Source organism: Oncorhynchus clarkii, chromosome 12 (assembly GCF_045791955.1).
Source record: "Oncorhynchus clarkii lewisi isolate Uvic-CL-2024 chromosome 12, UVic_Ocla_1.0, whole genome shotgun sequence".
Lineage (NCBI taxonomy): Eukaryota > Metazoa > Chordata > Actinopteri > Salmoniformes > Salmonidae > Oncorhynchus > Oncorhynchus clarkii.
In genome coordinates this window covers 40063694-40086708 of record NC_092158.1, presented here as the reverse complement: position 1 = coordinate 40086708, position 23015 = coordinate 40063694, and the positions used below count along the sequence as shown (strand labels likewise).

The 23015-nt window shown below is 41.3% G+C and overlaps 1 protein-coding gene and 1 pseudogene across 3 annotated transcripts; one reads left to right on the top strand and one right to left on the bottom strand.

The window, feature by feature from the left end:
* Nucleotides 1–285: 285 nt before the first annotated feature.
* On the top strand, nt 286–1750 carry LOC139422031 (uncharacterized; annotated as a pseudogene).
* Nucleotides 1751–2433: 683 nt separating this feature from the next.
* Nucleotides 2434–22570, bottom strand: LOC139423190 (NADPH--cytochrome P450 reductase-like). Of its 3 annotated transcripts, none has more exons than XM_071174919.1 (16): nt 22505–22570; nt 19537–19781; nt 16456–16504; nt 16137–16265; nt 15782–15931; nt 13356–13480; nt 13129–13218; nt 12365–12463; nt 11761–11877; nt 11374–11492; nt 10883–11064; nt 10572–10721; nt 10091–10361; nt 9690–9835; nt 4930–5015; nt 2434–4814 (listed from the first exon to the last, which is right to left on the bottom strand). In XM_071174919.1, the coding sequence occupies exons 2-16, from the start codon at nt 19713–19715 to the stop codon at nt 4670–4672; spliced, it is 2037 nt and encodes a 678-aa protein (XP_071031020.1). In that variant the 5' UTR covers nt 19716–19781; nt 22505–22570; the 3' UTR covers nt 2434–4669. The 3 variants fall into 3 exon arrangements, with proteins under 3 accessions (XP_071031020.1, XP_071031022.1, XP_071031021.1); XM_071174921.1 differs by lacking the exons at nt 19537–19781; nt 22505–22570 and adding exons at nt 17244–17356; nt 17482–17581; XM_071174920.1 differs by lacking the exons at nt 19537–19781; nt 22505–22570 and adding an exon at nt 17244–17419.
* Between the last annotated feature and the right edge of the window lie 445 nt (nt 22571–23015).

Here is a 23015-nt window from a genome sequence, read left to right as displayed (position 1 = left end):
GTCATCACATTTCAGGCACAAGCCAGCAGGTGGTAGGAAGTGTCTTTAAATACAGCACTCACTGCCTTTAACGCACTTCATGATCTTCGCAACAGTATCTTTGTAGTTGTGAAAATGATTAATCCAAATGCGGAAGTCCAGTACATTTGTTTTGGTTTAGCAAGCTAGCTTCTCAAGTCTTGGCTAAAGTGTTGTGCAATATTGGATGAAAAGTGTCGTTACTGACATTTTGTATTGTGCTTGATTATCCTCTTGTAGTTTGACAAGTATGCACTGAGCATCAACATGATCACCCGAATAGTTTAGAAAGATGTGGTTCAGAGGTTCAAGAGTTTTACTCCTGAGTTCAGGCTAACATGTGTCATTGTTGCTGTCCTCATGCTGTCATCTGTTTTGTTTACTGTCACTACATATTTCGGTTTATCAGAGGATGTCTAAAGTCTTTGAACTACAGTTTTTGCCAATGGGCATGGTACGTTAGCAAGGAGGGGTTGAGTGATTTAAGAATCATATGCTCTGTAGCTACTGTAGCTAGCTACTTTGAATGGGACTGTTGTGACGTTATCCAGCTTGCTACAACGTGTAGCTAACGTTAATGACGTAACAGATGGTGCCAGTAGGCTACAGCAGCAAGCTAGAGCACAACACATCAATGCCGTTGATGTCTGTCAACCCGATCATTTCCGTTTTAATCCTCTCCTCTTCCTTTGCGGTACACAAGCTCATTACATACTCATTCCGCCACCAGACAGAGACCCAGATACTCCTCAGCATTGGGGTTCTGGTACTCCTCTGTGGTAGGATTGAGAAGAATGTGGGCACTGTTTTGTTCCTCCTCATGTTTCAGCTGCTCTCTATCAACACAGGGGTGTTGTACCCAATCGTGGGGCTGGTACTGTTTGGTGCATCTGCCCAGAATCAAGTGGAGGGGTTAGTACCTGTATCCCCCTCCCTTCTGGGTATGGCCACAGTGTACTCACTTATGGTTAAGGGCTTTCTTTTTGGGATCAGTGTACCCATGTTATCCCTGGTCATAGTAACACTTTTGGTCCCACACTCTCTTCCTCTGCAACCCCATTGGCAGGTTCAATAGATGATCCCCAGCTGTAATTGAATACTGTACAATAGGCACATAGTGGTCCCCCATGATTAGATAGAGAATCACTGTTTAGTTAGATAAGCTCTCTGTAATCTCTCCACATTCTCAATGGTTGCAGAATCATTCCTACCCAGTCCAAGCCTACGCTCCAGTTTCCTCCAACCTACTGGCTACCGAGACCACACCAAAGACATTTGAAGGCTGGGCCCAGTCCTACTATACACAGGGGAGCCCTGTTGAGTTCTCAGGTTATTATGTTCACAACCATGGATATGCCCTGAAGCATAGCTCTGCCTCTCAAACCAGCAGTCACTGGGATCCAGTGGCTCAACATCTACATTCTCAACATTTTCTCCAGTCTGTGTCTGTCAGTGCCCCCCAGAGTTTCACAGCAAACATGCCTGAGTCACTGCTAGGGTCTATGATGGTTTACCTAGGGGCACCGGTGTCTTCATTGACAGATTGATGTTATAGATAAGTCATTCAATGACAGAGATCTCTCATTTGTTATACGTTGAAATGTAATATACTTGGACATGGGGTTTGAGGCAGTACTTAAAAAGTCTATTCACGGATGATTTTGGTTTGAAGAGTCAAACTCTGAATGTTCAGGGTCAAATCAATGCAAGAAGGTTTTGATTGTCATTTGAATGTAAGCAATCTCTTGGCACTCTCGATTTATTCAACCTTGATAAATCAGGCAATTTATATTCCACAGATGTATTCAGTTTCTTTCCTTAACTACTCACAGCAATGAAATGAAATAGCATCCACTCACCAGTAAATTAGATCCATTACATGCAGTATGTTTGGCAATGCATCATTCAACATCATTGTAAATTCTGGAGCAGTGGTTGAGGTTATCAAGAGTGTGGGCTACAAGGGCAGATTATGATGTCATCTTTAGAAAATGAGGTAGTTGGGCCTCCCGAGTGGCGCAGCGGCACTCTGTCGCAGTGCTTGAGGCGTCACTACAGACCCAGGTTTGATCTCAGGCTGATTCACAGACGGCCGTGACTCCCATGAGGCGGTGCACAATTGGCCCCACTGACTTCGGTCACCAGCTGGACGGTGTTACCGCCAACACATTGGTGCGGCTTCCGGGTTAAGCAAGCAGTGTGTCAAGAAGCAGTGCGGATTTGTTCGGAGGACTTATGGCTCTCGACGTTTGCCTCTCCCGAGTCCATAGGGGAGTTGCAGCGATGGGACAAGACTAACTACCAATTGAATAACATGAAAATTGGGGAGAAAATTTGATTAAAGTGTAAAACATTTTTAAAAAAATGGTCATTGTGCACAGTAAAGAGAAGCCATAAATGACAACCAAGACTAAGTATAGCAAATCAATGATTATTATTTCTTTACAAATGCATGTTTTCAAGTTACACTGTTTATATACAAATAGCTATTTTGCATAAACAACTGGATCAAGTGGTAAAAGTCATGTAACAGGTCATGATGGAACACGTTATTCAATATCAGTAATGCAAGAGAAAAAGTTCAGTCACAAATGAAAACATGAACCCTGCCATATCACTACAATAGTTTAGGGGTTTCTCTATTAAAAGAAACTGCTGAACATCACCCTTATATCATCCATTTCATACAGTTAATGTTCAGCAGAACCTCAAGTTGAAGTAAATATTTTGTATTAGACCTCCAACCATCAGCATAGAAAGACACCGAGATAAAATACTTACTGAGTGTACAAAACATTAGGAACATGTGCTTTTTCCATGACATAGCTTTCACCTGGATTCACCAGGTCTGTCTCTGATCCCTTATTGATGGCACTTGTTAAATCCACTTCAAAATCAGTGTAGATGAAGGGGAGGAGACACGTTAAAGAAGGATTTTTAAGTCTTGCTACAATTGAGACACGGATTGTTTGTGTGCCATTTAAAGGGTAAATGGGGAAGTTAAAAGACTTGTGCCTTTACATGGGATATGGTAGTATGTGCCAAGTGTACCAGTTTGACTGTGTCAAGAACTGCAACGTTTCTGGGGTTTTCACACTCAGTTTCCCCATTTGCATCAAGAATTATCCACCACCCAAAAGACATCCAGACAACTTGACAACTGTGGGAAGCATTGGAGTCAACATGGGCCAGCATCCCTGTGTGGAATGCTTTTGACACCTTGTTGAGTCCATGCCCCAACAAATTGAGGCTGTTCTGAAGGCAAAAGGGCGGGGGAAACTCAATATTAGGAAGGTGTTCCTAATGCTTTGTACAATCAGTGTATACTGTACACATCCCAGAATTAGTGATATCAGAACACACAAATGACAGTTAGTAGACGGATTCATTTTGTACTGCAAGTGCACATATAACCAACACATATTGCATTGCCTAAATGCTGTGGTAGTTTCCATCTAAACGTAACTAGTTGGCACTAAGCCTTACAGTCAGAGAGCGTGAGAAGAAAAAAAACACCTGGACATTTTTACAGTTGATCACCACTTAATCTAAGACCTATTCTTGAATGAACCGATGAAGAACAAGGCTCAATTACTAAATAGTTACTGAAATTGAAATGTACAAATTTAACAGTACATGGTACAACATGAATACGCTACAAGTTTACACAACCTTCCTAGAGCATCTGAATTTGTAAATACATTTACAGATGGAAAATATAGAATGCTTTACATTTGAAATGAGTTAATATACAAGAAAAAAAAAATGCTTGTGGGGATCTTCACAGCATGACAAACGTCCTGACACAATATTTCATTTCATAATCACCTCTGTTTTCACCTAGTTTCACTTACAAAAACAATGTGTACAAAAGTTGGAGATAATTTACAGTACCAGTCAAAAGTTTGAACACACCTCCTCATTCAAGGGTTTTTCTTTATTTTAAATATTTTCTACATTGTAGAATAATAGTGAAGACATCAAAACTATGAAATAACACATACGGAAACATATAGTAACCAAAAAAAGTGTTAAACAAATAAAAAATAGTTTAGATTCTTCTTTAACACTGTTTTGGTTACTACATGATTCCATTTATGTTATTTCATAGTTTTGATGTCTTCACTATTATTCTACAATGTAGAAAATCTTTAAAATAAAGAAAAACCCTTGAATGAGGTGTGTTCAAACTTTTGACTGGTACTGTAAATGATCATCTCCAACTTTTCTAATCTGACGTGAAACAATGAAGGTCTGCCTGCACTCTTAATAAAAAAAATCTATTGATTTATTCCACAATAGAGATGTTTTTTTCCCCATAACCTTAAAGGAGAATGTAGACCAAATCTACATGAAAGACCTGGGGGTTAGGGGTCAAGTTAGAGTATGAGCCAATTCCCAAACAATCCTAAATTAACAGCACTACTTCTCAGTACGAGTCCCCACAAAAGGCTTTCAGTAAGATTACAAACAAATCCAATAATAAGGACAACAAAAATTCAGACATACGTCTTTCCATTTAGAGATTAGGTGCTGACGTGTTACCTCCAAAAACTGTTTAAAAAGGTGTTTACCGTTAACCTATTTCATTTGGGTGAGGGGTAACATCTAGGGGGTTGTGAGGGTGTACTGCAAGTAAGCTTCATCTTCTTTAGCTCCACACATCCAGAGAGTAGCGGCCCTTGGTCATCAGCTTCTTGATGTAGGCCACAGCCTGTGTGTGTGTGAGGCCTCCGACCTCTTCAGCGATGTCATAGAAGGTGTTCTGCACGTCCCGTGCCATGTTCCGAGCATCCCTAGGCAAGGACAAGTGGCAGCCATATTTACAGAGGGCACACGGTGATGGATTTGCCCTTTCAGAAAACCCTCTAAAAGCGTGTACATACGCAGGTGGTCTGAATTGGTTCTTACCCGCAAATGTAGAGGTGAGCATTGTCAGTATGGATCAGCTTCCACAGATGTTCTTTGTTCTTCTTCAGGAGATGCTGCACATACACCTGAGCATGAAAAATCTAACAATTATGAACAATTCATTTGAATAATTTAACTGATACAAAATACGTTCTCTTGAAGTCTGCAGGTTCAAGGCAATACAAATTATAGGCACTGGTAGTATCAAATATTGGACCTTATCAAAGTCATAGATACACTTCTCTACGTATTTATTTGGACAGGGAAGCTAAAACTTTTAATTTGGCTCTATAATCAAGCATTTTGGATTTGAGATCAAATGTTTCATACGAGGTGACAGTACAGAATGTCACCTTTTATTTTAGGGTATTTTCATACATATCTGTTTTACTGTTTAGAAATGAAAGCACTTTATGCATCTCCCCCCATTTCAAGGTGTCATAAGTATTTGGGAAAATTCACTTGTGTATTAAAAGTAGTTAAAAGTGTAGTATTTGGTCCCATATTCCTAGCATGCAATGACTACAACAAACTTGTTGGATGCATTTGCAGTTTGTTTTGGTTGTGTTTCAGATTATGATGTGCCCAATAGATGTAACAATTTCAAAGATTTGACTGAGTTACAGTTCATATAAGGAAATCAGTCAATTTAAATAAATTCATTAGGCCCTAACCTATGGATTTCAGATGACTGGGCAGGGGTGCAGCCATGGGCATAGGCCCATCCACTTGGCAGCCAGGCCCAACCAAACAGTTTTTCCCCGCAAAAGGACTTTAATACAGACAGATATACTCCTCAGCACTCCTCTGGACTTTGACTTGGCCATTCTAACACCTGGATATGTTTATTTTTGAACCATTCCATTGTAGATTTTGCTTTATGTTTTGGATCATTGTCTTGTTGGAAGACAAATCTCCGTCCCAGTCTCAGGTCTTTTGCAGACTCCATCAGGTTTTCTTCCAGAATGGTCCTGTATTTGGCTCCATCCATCTTCCCATCAATTTTAACCATCTTCCCTGTCCCTGCTGAAGAAAAGCAGGCCCAAACCATGATGCTGCCACCACCATGTTTGACAGTGGGGATGGTGTGTTCAGCTGTGTTGCTTTTACGCCAAACATAACGTTTTGCATTGTTGCCAAAAAGTTCAATTTTGGTTTCATCTGACCAGAGCACCTTCTTCCACATGTTTGGTGTGTCTCCCAGGTGGCTTGTGGCAAACTTTAAACAACACTTTTTATGGATATCTTTAAGAAATGGCTTTCTTCTTGCCACTCTTCCATAAAGGCCAGATTTGTGCAATATACGACTGATTGTTGTCCTATGGACAGAGTCTCCCACCTCAGCTGTAGATCTCTGCAGTTCATCCAGAGTGATCATGGGCCTCTTGGCTGCATCTCTGATCAGTCTTCTCCTTGTATGAGCTGAAAGTTTAGAGGGACGGCCAGGTCTTGGTAGATTTGCAGTGGTCTGATACTCCTTCCATTTCAATAGTATCGCTTGCACAGTGCTCCTTGGGATGTTTAAAGCTTGGGAAATCTTTTTGTATCCAAATCCGGCTTTAAACTTCTTCACAACAGTATCTCGGACCTGCCTGGTGTGTTCCTTGTTCTTCATGATGCTCTCTGCGCTTTTAACGGACCTCTGAGACTATCACAGTGCAGGTGCATTTATACGGAGACTTGATTACACACAGGTGGATTGTATTTATCATCATTAGTCATTTAGGTCAACATTGGATCATTCAGAGATCCTCACTGAACTTCTGGAGAGAGTTTGCTGCACTGAAAGTAAAGGGGCTGAATAATTTTGCACGCCCAATTTTTCAGTTTTTGATTTGTTAAAAAAGTTTTAAATATCCAATAAATGTGGTTCCACTTCATGATTGTGTCCCACTTGTTGTTGATTCTTCACCAAAAAATACAGTTTTATATCTTTATGTTTGAAGCCTGAAATGTGGCAAAAGGTCCGAATACTTTCGCAAGGCACTGTATATATATATATATATATATATATATGCAGGCCTCAGCCACTACCCTGAGAGCACTTGATTCAGTGTATCATGCAGCCGTCAGGTTCATTACAAATCAGAAACGTCTAACACATCATTGTGATCTCTACAGCGCTATTGGCTGGTCGTCATTGACCTTGCGTAGGCTTAAACACTGGTATACACTGATTTATAAGGCCATATTGGGTAAAATGCCATTATCTCTCTGTTCTTTTTTAGTCAGGTCAGTAAATAAATATCAATTACGGTCCCATTCTGATTTGCTTCTAACAGTACCAAAAATTAGAACAGGTCATGGTAGAAATACTTTTAGTTACTTAGCACCGTGGTCCTGGAATTCTCTCCTGAACATTTTAAAATGTGATGATCTAGTTTCGTTGGTAGAGTTTAAACACTTGATCGATGTACAGTGGGGCAAAAAAGTATTTAGTCAACCACCAATTGTGCAAGTTCTCCCACTTCAAAAGATGAGGCCTGTCATTTTCATCATAGGTACACTTCAACTATGTCAGACAAAATGAGAAAAAAAATAAAGAAAATCACATTGTAGGATTTTTTATGAATTTATTTGCAAATTATGGTGGAAAATAAGTATTTGGTCAATAACAAAAGTTTCTCAATACTTTGTTATATACCCTTTGTTGGCAATGACAGAGGTCAAACGTTTTCTCTAAGTCTTCACAAGGTTTTCATACACTTTTGCTGGTATTTTGGCCCATTCCTTAATGCAGAACTCCTCTAGAGCAGTGATGTTTTGGGGCTGTTGCTGGGCAACACGGACTTTCAACTCCCTCCAAAGATTTTCTATGGGGTTGAGATCTGGAGACTGGCTAGGCCACTCCAGGACCTTGAAATGCTTCTTACGAAGCCACTCCTTCGTTGCCCGGGCGGTGTGTTTGGGATCATTGTCATGCTGAAAGACCCAGACATGTTTCATCTTCAATGCCCTTGCTGATGGAAGGAGGTTTTCACTCAAAATCTCACGATACATGGCCCCATTCATTCTTTCCTTTACACGGATCAGTCGTCCTGGTCCCTTTGCAGAAAAACAGCCCCAAAGCATGATGTTTCCACCCCCCACCCCCAGTAGGTATGGTGTTCTTTGGATGCAACTCAGGATTCTTTGTCCCCCAAACACGACGAGTTGAGTTTTTACCAAAAAGTTATATTTTTGGTTTCATCTGACCTTATGACATTCTCCCAATCTTCTTCTGGATCATCCAAATGCTCTCTATAAAACTTCAGACGGGCCTGGACATGTACTGCATTAAGCAGGGGGACACGTCTGGCACTGCAGGATTTGATTCGCTGGCGGCGTAGTGTGTTACTGATGGTAGGCTTTGTTACTTTGGTCCCAGCTGTCTGCAGGTCATTCACTAGGTCCCCCCGTGTGGTTCTGGGATTTTTGCTCACCGTTCTTGTGATCATTTTGACCCCACGGGTGAGATCTTGCGTGGAGCCCCAGATCGAGGGAGATTATCAGTAGTCTTGTATGTCTTCCATTTCCTAATAATTGCTCCCACAGTTGATTTCTTCAAACCAAGCTGCTTACCTATTGCAGATTCAGTCTTCCCAGCCTGGTGCAGGTCTACAATTTTGTTTCTGGTGTCCTTTGACAGCTCTTTGGTCTTGGCCATAGTGGAGTTTGGAGTGTGACTGTTTGAGGTTGTGGACAGTTGTCTTTTATACTGATAACAAGTTCAAACAGGTGCCATTAATACAGGTAACGAGTGGAGGACAGTGGAGCCCCTTAAAGAAGAAGTTACAGGTCTGTGAGAGCCAGAAATCTTGCTTGTTTGTAGGTGACCAAATACTTATTTTCCACCATAATTTTCAAATAAATTCATAAAAAATCCTACAATGTGATTTTCTGGATTTTTTTCTCATTTTGTCTGTCATAGTTGAAGTGTACCTATGATGAAAATTACAGGCCTCTCATCTTTTTAAGTGGGAGAACTTGCACAATTGGTGGCTGACTAAATACTTTTTTGCCCCACTGTATATATCATAGAAGAGTGTAATTGTTTTTAGGCCAGCTGTTTTTAGTCAAGATGTTTGTGTTTTTAATGTAATATGTCATTGTTGTACTGTATGTGTGTTTATAGTTTTGTTTAATGTTGTGTTAGTGTATGTAAGTTATTTTGTCTGAAACGTTGTTCCCGCTGCTGCTATTGGAACAGGTCTCTCTCGGAAAATAGATATTATCTCAATGAGAAAAAACCTGTATAAATAAAGGTAAAATAAATAAAACTATTACTTCTACCACACACACACACACATATATATATACACATATATATACACACACATATATATATACATATATATATATATATATATATATACATACACATATACATATATATATACACACACATTCATGCCACATCACAACTGCTGCTAACACTCGTATTATGATTGCTAAATACTGCACAATTGAAACACTTGCCCCCCAATCCCCCCTTCCCCAAAACACGTGTACATATTGAACTATAAATTGTGCCTTCCTGTATTATACTAACGCTAAAATGTTTTTTTTCTATTCTACTGAGCCATTGACTTTATGTTCGTATTCTCATTTTATATTATTTCAAATTGTTGTTGCATTGTTGAGAAGGAACCTACAAGTAAGCATTTCATTGGATGCTGTATACCATGTGTATCCTGTACATACAAACTTGGTAGTAGTGCTAGACACATGAACTCTCACATAGTGAGGAGCTGACATAGAGGTTTGGTGTGATGTGTTACCTTCCCTTCCTGGTCTCTGGAAAAGGCAACGTTGAGCTGAGTCAGCACGCCCGCCTTCTCAAACTCCTCCAGTTCCTGCTGGTACAGGAAGTCCTCGTTTCTGCGGCGACAGCCGAAGTACAGTATCGTCTCGCCGACATCCTTCCCTGAAAGCGAAACACAACACATACTGAATGTGAAGCTGTGTCACACTCGCCCTATTTTTCCTTTCCCTCCCTTATGCTAAAAAATACAAACATACTTGTGGCAACAAATTCAGGTGAACCTAATTTATTGTAGAGTAATGGAGACTTGCTTGCTGTGAACTCCATCTATGCACAGGCAAACACTGTTCGGTTTTAATAATCAGAAAAACCACAGACTTAGATGCTAGATGAGGACCAGGCCTTCTTGCTCTGTACCCTGCTCCTTCATCCAGCCTCTCTCCTGGAGGAAGCCCATGAAGGGGGCGATGCCCGTGCCGGGCCCAATCATCACCACCGGGTTGCTGGCCTTGAAGGGAAGCCGGAACTGGGACTTGCGGACGTACATGGGCACAGTGGCCTTGTGGCCGTTGTCCGTCACCACAACCTTGTTCTTCAGCCAGTTGGTGGCCACACCCTTGAAGGTCCGCCCTGTGCTGGTCTGGAACTCCACCACCACCGCACATATGCTCACCATGGTAGGATACACCTGACAAGACAATACACAGTTATAAAGTAATCAAATAAAAAACTAAATAAAAGAAACTGAAAAAGTGGGAACTGAACTGGCAACCGGAGGTCTGCTGGTCTCTGATCCCAAGTACATGTCCTTAACCTTTAAAATGCTCTCCATCCAGGGGTGCTGCTGTTTCTCACAAGATGGACAAAGTATTTTTACTATTCTAATAGTGGGTCTCACCTTGCCAGAGGAGGCGATGGAGTAGTAGCGAGCCTGTAGGCGGGGCAGCAGCTCACACAGGTGGTCTATGGTAGGGTGGAGGGACGGCATGTCCTCCAACACAGCCAGGATGTTCCTCTGAGCATCCAGCACCCAGCTCTGGTACAGACCCTGGCAAAGAGACACAGACAGACTAAGACTCTCCACTGATACGGATCATTTACAGCCATTCAAACGCATTGACAGCATGCATTTCTGGGCGGGCAGTAGAATGTCAGTCAGTCAGCTAGTGGTGAAGGGGCAGAAGTTCGAGGTCCGTCAGGACTGCCAACCTTGCCCTCGGGGGAGGCGGAGGCCATCTTGCGCAGGGTGTCCTGGTCCTTGGGGTCGGTGGCGTACTGGGACAGCTCAAACAGTACGTTGGTGCGAGGGGGGTTGGTGATGTCCAGGTAGTGGGTCAGAGCTGTGCGGTATGTGGTCGGACACGGGAACGGGTGCTTCTTATTGGACTCCTCTAAAAGACACAGAGGAAAAATCTTATCAGCATCATCATTTAATGTTCAAGTTCCATTTATTTAGAGGCCACGGTACACATTTTCGATGTTAACGATAGACTATATGATTTAGTTGACTATGTGTGCAGTAATATCTTCTTAACCTCTAGATTACTGTACAGTGAGTGAATAGCCATGAGGATGACATCATGTGCATTTCATTGCAACCAAATAGTACAGAAAAAGCCAATGGAAAACTGCTCCAATGTAAATACACAGACACAAAGCAGCTGAAATCATATATCCCTGAGCCATGATTTACAACTGACCGTCGAGGTTGTTGAGAGAGATAACAGTGTCCAGGTCGGCATCCAGGATTTGGCCTATTCTGTTCACTATTGACACGTCATTAACGGGGTAAACAGCAACGTGGTCTCCAGAGTCATATCTACAGGAGGGGAGACGGGGGGAGGTGGATGAACAAGACTTCCCAATGTCTTTATCTAGCACGCTAATGTCATTACATATAGAACATATTTACATGCTTGTTGCCAGTGTGTGAAAATGGGGAAAATAAATAAATAAATGATTATCCAACTCGACACTTATTGGCAGACAGAAGAAATGCAGCAGACATTGGAAGGCAGAAGTGTATGATTGTATGATATTCTAAGGCACAGGACTTTTAATATTACATATTAGAGCAGAGCAGCTACCTGATTTTGGAACCTGAGATGTCCAGCTCTAGATGCATCAGATGGCGGTCGCCGGATTGGTTCAGCTGGCGGTTGACAGCCACTGTGGCCAAGTAGGGGTTCTTAGCATCAAAAGGCCTGCAATGACAGATATATTGGAGTTATCACGAAGCCATTTCAGACAATTGGTGCCAATGTTGTAAAATGGGTTTGTTGAAAGTTCCAATAAATAATTGACATCCCAATACATTTGAAAGAAGATTTCTAATATTAAGAACTTTTCTTTTTACTGATCTGAGAAGACAGGTGAAAGCGCTAAGGCCGAGGCCTACACAGGGATTTAGTTTACACCTGTCTAGTTCTATCAAGGAAAAGAGATGAGGAGAGGCCACTTTGGACTATTGAGATGCACCCTAACAGCACCCAGACTTTGCTGTTGGACTTCTGACATTGGGGAGTAGGTGAGAATCAGGTCAGCGTCATGACAACAGTCATCCCTTTGTTGCCCTGAAAAACAACCATAATCTATTCATTCCATTAGCGATGACAACACATCTCGGTCATTACGCCTGATAGCTGAGCTGCCTACACCACTTCCTATGTGTGTGTGAAGCTGTCAACTCACGGTTTCTGGGTCTCAAAGCTCTTGAGGCGACCCATCTCCCCAGTGTACACCTTATTCATGTTGATGTCAGTTGGAACCACCAACTCGTACTGCCGGATGCTAAAGAAGAGGAAGAAACAGACAGGTGATTACTTCCTGCTCTGCATCCCGACCACTCATTAAGTCTAAAAATAACCCATGTCAGTGCAGCTAAGGGCCGACATGGACAGCCATGCATGCTTCTAGTGGAGTTTGCTCTCTGTGATGCAAATGTGATGATGCATGGTAAAAATTGTCAGATGCCATAGTGAGTGAAAGGTCTTAAAGCACATGTAAAATTATTTTACTTGTTGTTGGTCATTTAGGTTTGTTATTTGCAGATGAAGCTTTAGTGTTTTTTCTGAGAACATGCAAACAATGCCAGGTGGTATCAATTATTTGATACATCCAGCATTTATAGCTGCTGATATTACCATGGAAAATAACCCTTGTTCTGCATTGAATTGGAATACAAAGTAAAACATTATGGGTCGGTTTCCCAGACACAGATTAAGTTTAGTCCTGGACTAAAAAGCGGTTTCAATGGACAAGGCTTAATCTGTGTCTGGGAAACCAGCTCTCTGTGTCTTTAAAAAGATATATATATATATATATATATATATATATATATAAAATACCTTCTCTATACAGGAAGTACATCTGCTCCTGAATCTCCATACTAAATATCTCTAGTTGACAACTAGTCTGACCAGGAGAGCGAGAGGTGGTAGCCAACTAGCTATTACCTGGTGTCATCTCCTGTGGCCTCCACCCCAAAGTGCTCACACACAGCAGGCCAGAACTGCTCCTTCCATGATACAAAGTCTTCCTCAAGGCTGGGGAAGAGGGTAAGACATACATAGAACAGTCATCGCATTATATTTTAATAAGAGAAATACATACATATTTATGAATATGGATTAATTTATGGACATTGTGGCAATGTTTGCACTGTATTGAGTTCAGTACTCACTTGCCATCGTCGTCTCCCATTCCCAGGTCATAGATCCTCTTGCCACCCAGCTCTTCTAGTCTCTTGTCAGTATACTTTCCCATTGCATTGAAGTGCTCATATGTTTTATTCCCCAAGCCAAACACCTGCAGAGTTCAAAGGCAGATGCTATCAGCTATCACAGTAGATAAAAGTTAATGACCTGCATATAAATGTAAAGATTCCTCTACTTCTAGGGCCTATATCATGATGCAAACCTGAGTGCCTTCAGAAAGTATTCACACCCCTAGACTTGATCATTTTGTTGTGTTACAGCCTGAATTTAAAATTGATTAAATAGAGGATTGTTTTGTCACTGGCCTACACAGAATTCCACATAAAATCAAAGTGGAATTATGTTTTTAGATTTTCTTTATACAAATTAATGAAAAATGAACAGTTGAAATGTCTCGAGTCAATAAGTATTCAACCCCTTTGTTATGGCAAGCATAAATAAGTTCAGAAGTACACATTCGCTTAACAAGTCAAATATAAGTTGGGTGCAATAACAGTGTTTAATTTTTTTTTTTTTATGACTACCTCATCTCTGCACCCCACACACACAATTAATTATATGTAAGGTTCTTCAGTCGAGCAGTGAATTTCAAACACAGATTCAGCCACAATGACCAGGGAGGTATTCCAGTGCCTAGCAAAAAAGGGCACCTATTGGTAGATGGGTAAAAAGAAAAGAAAAGCAGACATTGAATATCCCTTTGAGCATGTTGAAGTTATTAATTACACTTTGGATGGGCTATCAATACAGCCAGTCACTACAACAGGCGTCGTTCCTAACTCAGTTGCCGGAGAAGAAGAAAACCGCTCAGGGATTTCACCATGAGGCCAATGGTGACTTTAAAACAGTTACAGAGTTTAATGGCTGTGATCGGAGAATACTGAGGATGGATCAACAACATTATCGTTACTGCACCATAGTAACCATTGACAGAGTGAAAAGAAGGAAGCCGGTACAGAATAAAAAATATTCCAAAACATTAATCATGTTTGCAATAAGGCACTAAAGTTAAACTGCAAAACATGTGGCAAAGAAATTAACTTAAGAAATGTCCTGAGTACAAAGCGTTATATTTGGGCAAATCCAACATATCCATGAGTACCACTTCATATTTTCAAGCATGGCTGTGGCTGCTCATGTTATGGGTATGCTTGTCATCAGCAAGGAATAGGGAGTTTATGATAAAAAAAATTAATGGAATAGAGTTACGCACAGGCAAAATCCTAGAGGAAAACCTAGTTCTGTCTGCTTTCCAACAGAAACTGGGAGACAAATTCACCTTTCAGCAGGACAATAACCTAAAATACAAGGTCAAATATACACTGAAGTTGCTTACCAAGACGACATTGAATGTTCCCGAGTGGCCTAGTTACAGTTTTAACTTAAAACCGTCCTCTAAATCTATGGCAAGACTTGATAAAGGCTCTGGCAATGATCAACAACCAACTTGACAGAGCTTGAACAATTTTTAAAGAATAATGTGCAAATATTGTACAATCCAGGTGTGGAAAGCGTTTAGAGACTTACCCAGAAACACTCACAGCTATACTCACTGCCAAATGTTATTCTAACATGTATTGATTCAGGGCGTTGAATACTTATCTAATCAACATATGACTGTTACATTTTTCATGATTTTTGAAATAAATGTTAGAATTATTTTCCCAAATAGAGTACTTTGTGTAGATTGTTAACCAAAAAAATGACAATTAAATCCATATTAATAACAACAAAATATGGAAAAGGGGTGTGAATACTTTCTGAAGACACTGTAAATGCAGCAATACACTATATCCTTACATATGTCTAAGCTGTACATTTACTCAATTACACCATTTGGATCAGATCTGTAATTTCAGTGGCTTTATATGGCTGAATGCACTACAGATGTTGAGAACAAGAAAACATGGATTTCCCAGATAAAAAACCACAACCACATCACAATGCTGTCTCAGGAGAGTCACACAGCGAGACCCGGAGGAAGCCATGGTTAACATTGTTCAGTAGTGATGTCAATGAGAAAACATTTCAAAATTGAGACTCCCGACATCTCCAAGCCACAAACTGCCAGTGCTCTCCAGCTCCAGCCTTGAGGTTGGCCAGGCCTGGAGCTTTGTTTGGCAGGACCACATGTTTCCACTTGGTGAGTGAGTTTGGAGGGAAGTGGGGCAATGTAGCAAAGTGTGCATTCCACCAGTGCCTTTCGCATGGGAAAGCCTCACATACGGACATCTCAATCCCTACCTCTCCTTCAATGGGGAATGGAGATGCAATATGAGTCATTCTGTGTGGATTCTGTCAAAGCTAAATGTGCTGCGCTGCACACCAATGTTGACTCTCAACCACCTTGATGCACCTACTACAGACCTATCTCGCTGAGCAAAATACCAACCGCGAAGTTGACTCCTTTCAGGTCCTCGTCGTTCTCCTGCATCCAGTCGTAAAAGTCCTGAGCGTTGTCTGTGGGATCCCCTTCCCCATAGGTGGCCATGCAGAACACAGCCAGGGAGTTGTCGATCTCCGCAAGACGAGGCAGCTCCGACTGAGGAGAGGAAGGAAGAAAAAGACAGCTCTCAGGACACAACAATGCAGTCATTAGCTCTCTTAATGTTATACATTTAATAAATATCCAAACAAATATAAATATTCATCACCACAAAGCTGCTGGAGGTTACATGTGGTATGTAGAAGACTGAGACAATGTACATAGTGTACACATATAAAATCAGCCGGATTAAGACCAGTACCATGTCATATTCCTCGGGGTCAGCTGACATGCCTCTCATTCCGTAGCGCTGGGCGTCTTTGGACAGTCGGCCGCTGAACTCCTCAGCCGTGCCCGTCTGAGAGCCGTAGAAAACCACCATGTTCCTGTTCTGGAGAGGCAGATGCATCATCAGTAATAATCCTAAATTATAGAGGACTTTTTAAAGTTCCTTAGCTAGTCACCCAAACAAGTTAAGTGGCATATAGCCTACATATCAATTTACTAAATAAATAGAGATAATTTTTTATAAAATAATTTGTTTCTACTTATTACACAGAATTTAGCATGAAGCTACTGACCGTTTTCTTCATTTTTTCAATAAAGCTGGTTTCTCGCTGCGGAGTGACTCTGGAGAAAAAGACACAAAGCAGATGTTAAAGGTAAACATTAGCATACCATGGTAACTTAATTAGTCCACTAAATGGCTATTACACTGCCTTCGAAAAGGAGAGACCATTTGAGAAGGCAGAAAATGTTCTTTACTCTGGCATTCTCATCCCCTTCTGACCCCCATGGGAGAGATTTGCGTATGGGTCACACCCAATCCCTTTACAAGTCATGGAAACGCAGCACAGAAATAGCTCAGTTGATCATTGGTAAAAACCTTGAACAAACACAGTAAATACATGTGAAACTCACTAATGAAAATAACATGTCAATTGTCAATGAAACATGTGCTCCTCAGCAAAGAACATAGGAGGTATCAAGAGGAAGTAAAGAAGTGACAAACGTTGCATGTGGTGACAGTATCTTAAATCAATTGTTAGGCTACATGTACTGCACACAGCCATAATTCAGACTACAGACTTTTTTATGACAAGCTATCATAATCATAACAATCTTTTAAATGATTTCCTTTCCTTTTGTTTAACATTGCTGGTTAAAAACACTGGTAAACAGGCTGGGAAGCTGAAAAGCAAATCAAGTCCAATCATTTGCCTTTCCCAACAGTAACACACATTTCCCTGAAGAGCATCAACATGATAGGCAGTGGATGGAGCACAGTAGAACAAGCTGTCCCAGACACACACAAACACAGTGAGACCAAGAGAGAGAAACAGAAAGAGACAGAGAGAGAGAGACTGACCTGGCTGCCGCTGCCTGTCTCTCTTTGGGCAGAGAGAACACACATCCCATGGTTACAGGCAGTGTTCTCCAGCACCCCACAACACACTTGTCTGATCCACAATTGGACACAATCTGAAAAAGCACGTGAAGAAGAAGCCCATCAGGGCTGACTATCCGCTGGCCTCTCCAAAGTGCATTATGTGGGAGAGATTCTCAGTCTCTCACTGAACATACAGCCCCCCCCACGAACACCCCACCCGAGCGCTCTCTCTCTCTCTGTGGTGGAATCAAAACACGCAGGCAGCCATGGCTGTTATTCAGCCGCAGCAGCCTCTCACTGGTTGGCCAGGCAACTCCAGAGCTTGTGTTCTGCTCAGAGCAGCAGTCAGAGACGCGGATAGACGTGCTGCTGTTACCCGCTCTCACCACCACTCAACACAGATACCACCGACAACTGGCAGCAAGGCTGGGAAGACAACGACAATATAGCATGACATTTCCCTTAAAAGCCTTTCAAGCAGAGCAGCCGGCGACATACGCATAAACGAAAAAAGATAAAAAACTAAAAACGGACATGCCCCTACGCACGCACACACATCAACACTGACATACACATCCACTCACTACATCCCTCCTCTTTTCCTATACAATCTGTAGGGACGACACTACCCGAGTCACCCTGGCAACTATTAACAGCGTAAATGTGTATTTTTTTCTTTTTAAAAGAGACGAGGCAAGGCAGAGCTGAATAAAGCACATTTCAAACCCCCGAGCCGAGGGAGTGTGTCACAATGGTTACCTAATCTATCATAAAAGGTTGCCATTTGTGACACGGCTCTGCTCCATTCATGCTCCCTCAAAGGCAAATTAGGGACGGCTTCCACAGAAGAGAGGCTGAACAGAGAATTCTGCTGGACTTTGGCCTCAACTTTCCACCTCGGAGAGCATTCAAAGAGAAAAAGCATCCACCAGGTCTTCTGGTGCGCTGAAGAAGTGTCCAAAATTGGCTGTGTAGAAGACTAAACACAAAAAAGAGTGCACAAAGACAGGGGAGTCTTCAACAAAAAAGGATCACAGTGAAATGCAAGCCAGCCAAACACAAGGAAACTCCAAGGTAGTTCTCTCTTTTCCTGCACACCCCAAACCTCTTCCTGGAATTTTCATAGCTTCAGTTGTGGGCCATTTCCTCCTCCTGCATATTTCTTTCAATGAGGTTTGGTGGTGCAGAGGGGAGCCAGGGGATCTCGCAGGGAGAGAGAGAGGTCCAGTAATTAATCACCAGTATGTTTGAGGTCCTTCTCTTTACAGTGTTCCCATTCAGAAAGAGAGAGCGATGTTTATGGTTAACATTTCCAGCAATTAAAACCTCTTTCACTTCCATTGTTTGGGGGGGGGGGGGGGGGGGGGGGGCAGAGCTGGCATTTTCCCTGTGAGGGGAATTGATCCAAGTGACGCCAACAAAGGAACATAGGCAACTGTTACTGATTAAGCCCCATGCCAAGTTCCTGCCAGCAGCCAAGTGGATACAATGAAACAACAAGGTTCTCAGTAACATTGGTGTGAGACGTTTCAAGCATCTATTCAACATGTATAGGCCTAATCCAGGAAGTTACAGGGAATTAAAGGTGAGAAAACAATTAAAACCACTACAATTGCTACAGTACCTTTCTGCATGTGGCCTGGGCGATGCAGCCTAGTCTCTAGGGTATGTTAAAATAAGCTACAGAGTCACCCAAACCACTTCCAATTATTATCCTTTTGAATAAACAACAAATGTAAACTAATGTGACCATGCACATTCCCCCAGTTAGGCCTACATGAAGTCAACACATTCAAATGCTGGAACCCCTGCCCAGGCCAACCACAGTGTGGTCTAAAGCAACACATGCACAAACACACTGCCAATCCCTGCTTCCAACTCAGCTCCAAGTTCCAGGGCAAGAAAATACAAATGACTTTTGATCACCAAGGGATGACAAAATGGGAGTGTTCTGATTAACCTTCCTGGGCTAATAAGGTGAAAACCTGAGCAAATACACACTAATGTTGAATCATTCTTGATGAAATAAATGAACAGCTTTAAAGATCGGCAGCACTATCCCACTTCTGACACCAATATAGAGGATACCGACAATGCAACGTCCCCTGCTGGTCCAGAACATGGTGTCTCCCAGCCCGTAAGCAAACGTACTACCACTGTTCCAATAGGATAAACTCCCTTGGGATTTTACAAATGAGAATGTAATGAGCGTACCTAGGCAAGGGCCCTATCAAAACATACAATTATAGAATTTTGGTAGAAAAACACTTACACAGGGGTGAGCCTCTTGAACTCTGGGATGGTCTCCTCAGTCTTCTTGCGAGAAAGGAACCAGTAGATGAGTAGGCCAACAATGAGAGAAAAAAGGAATATGTCCAAGTTAGTGAAGAGAGTTTCCTCCTCCACAGGGGCCACGTCAGGGCCTTCCGGGGCTACATGCTCTACCTCCATGTCCTCGATGGGGCCACTCACTGTCTGACAGGTCAACACCGGCTGCAGCCAGGGCAGAGAGAGGACCTGAAGAAATTACATTTCGTTTTTTTAATATATATATTTTTTCCCACGAAAATACATACATACGTTACATACACAGTACCAGTGAAAAATTCACACCTGCTCATTCTAGTTTATTTTTTATTCTTTACATTGTAGAATAATAGTGAAGACATCAAAACTATGAAATAACACATATGGAATCATGTAGTAACCAACAAAAAAAAGTGTTAAACAAATTAAAATGTGTTATATATTTGAGATTCTTCAAAGTAGCCACCTTTTGCCTTGATGACAGCTTTGCACACTTGGCATTCTCTCAACCAGCTTCCTGAAGTAGTCACCTGGAATGCATTTCAATTAACAGGTGTGCCTTGTTAAAAGTTAATTTGTGGAATTTCTTTCCTTCTTAATGTGTTTGAGCCAATCAGTTGTGTTGTGACAAGGTAGGGGTGGTATACAGAAGACAGCCCTATTTGGTAAAAGACAAAGTCTATATTATGGCAAGAACAGCTCAAATAAGCAAAGAGAAACGACACTCCATCATTTCTTTAAGACACGAAGGTCAGCCAATCCAGAACTTTGAAAGTTTCTTCAAGTGCAGTCGCAAAAACCATCAGGCGCTATGAAACTGACTCTCATGAGGACCACCACAGGAAAGGAAGACACAGAGTTACCGCTGCTGCAGAGGATAAGTTCATTAGAGTTACCAGCCCAAATAAATGCTTCACAGAGTTCCAGTAACAGACACATCTCAACATCAACTGTTCAGAGACTGTGTGAATTAGGCCTTCATGGTCGAATTGCTACAAAGAAACCACTAGTAAAGAACACCAATAATAAGAAGAGACTTGCTTGGGCCAAGAAATACGAGCAATGGACATTAGACCAGTGGAAATATGTCCTTTGGTCTGATGAGTTCAAATTTGTGATTTTTGGTTCCAACTGCCGTGTCTTTGAGACACCGAGTAGGAGGACGGATGATCTCTGCATATGTGGTTCCCACCGTGAAGCATGGAGGAGGTGCGATGGTGCTTGCTGGTGACACTCTTGGTGACTTATTTAGAATTCAAGGCACACTTAACCAGCATGGCTACAACAGCATTCTGCAGTGATAGGCCATTCCATCTGGTTTGCGCTTAGTGGGACTAATTTGTTCTTCAATGGGACAATGACATAAAAACACACCTCCACGCTGTGTAAGGGCTTTTTGACCAAGGAGAGTGATGGAGTGCTGTATCAGATTATATGGCCTTCACAATCACCAGACCTCAACCCAATTGAGATGGTTTGGGATGAGTTGGACCACAGATTGAAAGACAAGTAACAAACAAGTGCTCAGGATATGTGGGAACTCCTTCAAGACTGTTGGAACAGCAATTCTCATGCAGCTGGTTGAGAGAATGCCAAGAGTGTGCAAAGCTGTCATCAAGGCAAAGGGTGGCTACATTGAAGAATCTCAAAAATATTTAGATTTGTTTAACACTTTTTTGGTTACTACATGATTCCATATATGTTATTTCATAGTTTTGATGTCTCACTATTATTCTACAATGTAGAAAATTGTAAATATTTCTTTAAACTTTGAATGAGTAACTGTGTCCAAACGTTTGACTGGTACTGTATATAAAACACACAAAAATCCTGTTTTTCACTGCACTGGGCCTTTAACAGGTGACTTGACCTGGGCTGTGAAGGGCACATTTAATCAGCAGGAGCATAGTTAGTGAAATTAACATTTCATAGCTGAGGTTCTGTCATGCAGAGATGAGTGACGACTGGGATTTTGCCAGCATTTCTCTCCATGGGTATGACAAAACGAATGGCAAAATGTTGTGCTCCAGACTCATGTAGTTCTGAAAACCATTTTTGTCTTTCAAAATGTCTTTACTTATCCTGTCACATACACCTAAAAAGCATTGAAAGCCTGAGGCTAAATTCTCAATTTTACCACAAGAGAGCATTCTAGCATAAAGACAAATGTGAGCAAAATGTACACATTGTTCTTTTGAACTACAGTCCATACATGCAGCATGCCATGGATAAAGAAAACAACAAAGCTCGTCTCATAAACCTGGTACTTCCATTAAATTGTCAGTTTTCATAGATGATTTATGCTGCATGAATCACATTTACCGTATTATATCGTACAAGTATGTTGTTGTCTGGGGTCAATTCAATGAAAACAAATGCAAACTGACATAACTATTAAAAAAGTTGATTATTATTTTAATAATAGTTACAACTAATAGAAAACAATTTGTGCACACTTCACTACTGTACTGATAAAATACATTGGTTCCTACACTTCCACAAATATCTGTGGTTGGTTGGAACCTCAATGGATATATTAGTCGGCAAGATTGCGGCTACTTCCATGCACTTTATTAAGTGAGGCAGATACAATTTATATTGCCAAAAATTTGTCAGAAGCAAAAAGACATGCTGCTAGAATGTTCAATTTATCAATAAGACCGTTGACAAGTTTGAGTTTACTAATTCTGGCTTTGTCTTCCCCCATTTAGGTAACCCAAAAACCTTACAAAAGAGTGGAGCACAGTTGTGTAATCTGTTCAGAGCAGCTAACGTTAGCTAAATTTAGCCAAGAAATAACAAGATCCTTTAGGCTATGTGTTGTCTGCTTGGAAGGCGACGTCAAATTCATAACGTTTAACCATATTTCAACATAGCATAAAACTGCAGTACAATTCAATACTAATTTAAGTCTTAACAAAATGATTACTTACTTCAAACTGCTCCTGACTGTATCCAGCACAATATCGGAGTCAAATTTCTTCTACGTCATTATTGTGCGACCACGCGCCACGCCTCTCACGTGTTCGTGGTTTATGTACATTATGCTATATATAATAGAATCAGTTAAATGTGATACCACCATGTCCCTGAAAACTCCTAGAGCTCATTTTGATATCAGCCGCCATATCAAATCATCATGAATTACAATATCCATCCACAAAATAGTATCAGTCAAGAAGAAGAAAGTAATGCTGTCAACATATCCCTAACATACCAGTAGTAATGCACGTTGCGGTCTCATAATGAGACATTTAAACAAAATGAACAAAGCACAGACTCAGCTAGTGTCTTATTATTGCAGAGTGAGCTTTCTTGACACAGCGGAATATGTACACACAGTTTAGTGATTGTCAGTGCATGGCCTGTAATTTCTCCGACCCATTCTCGTAATCTCACACACCATTAAATCTTGGATGATGCTGAAAGTGACAACCTGCATTT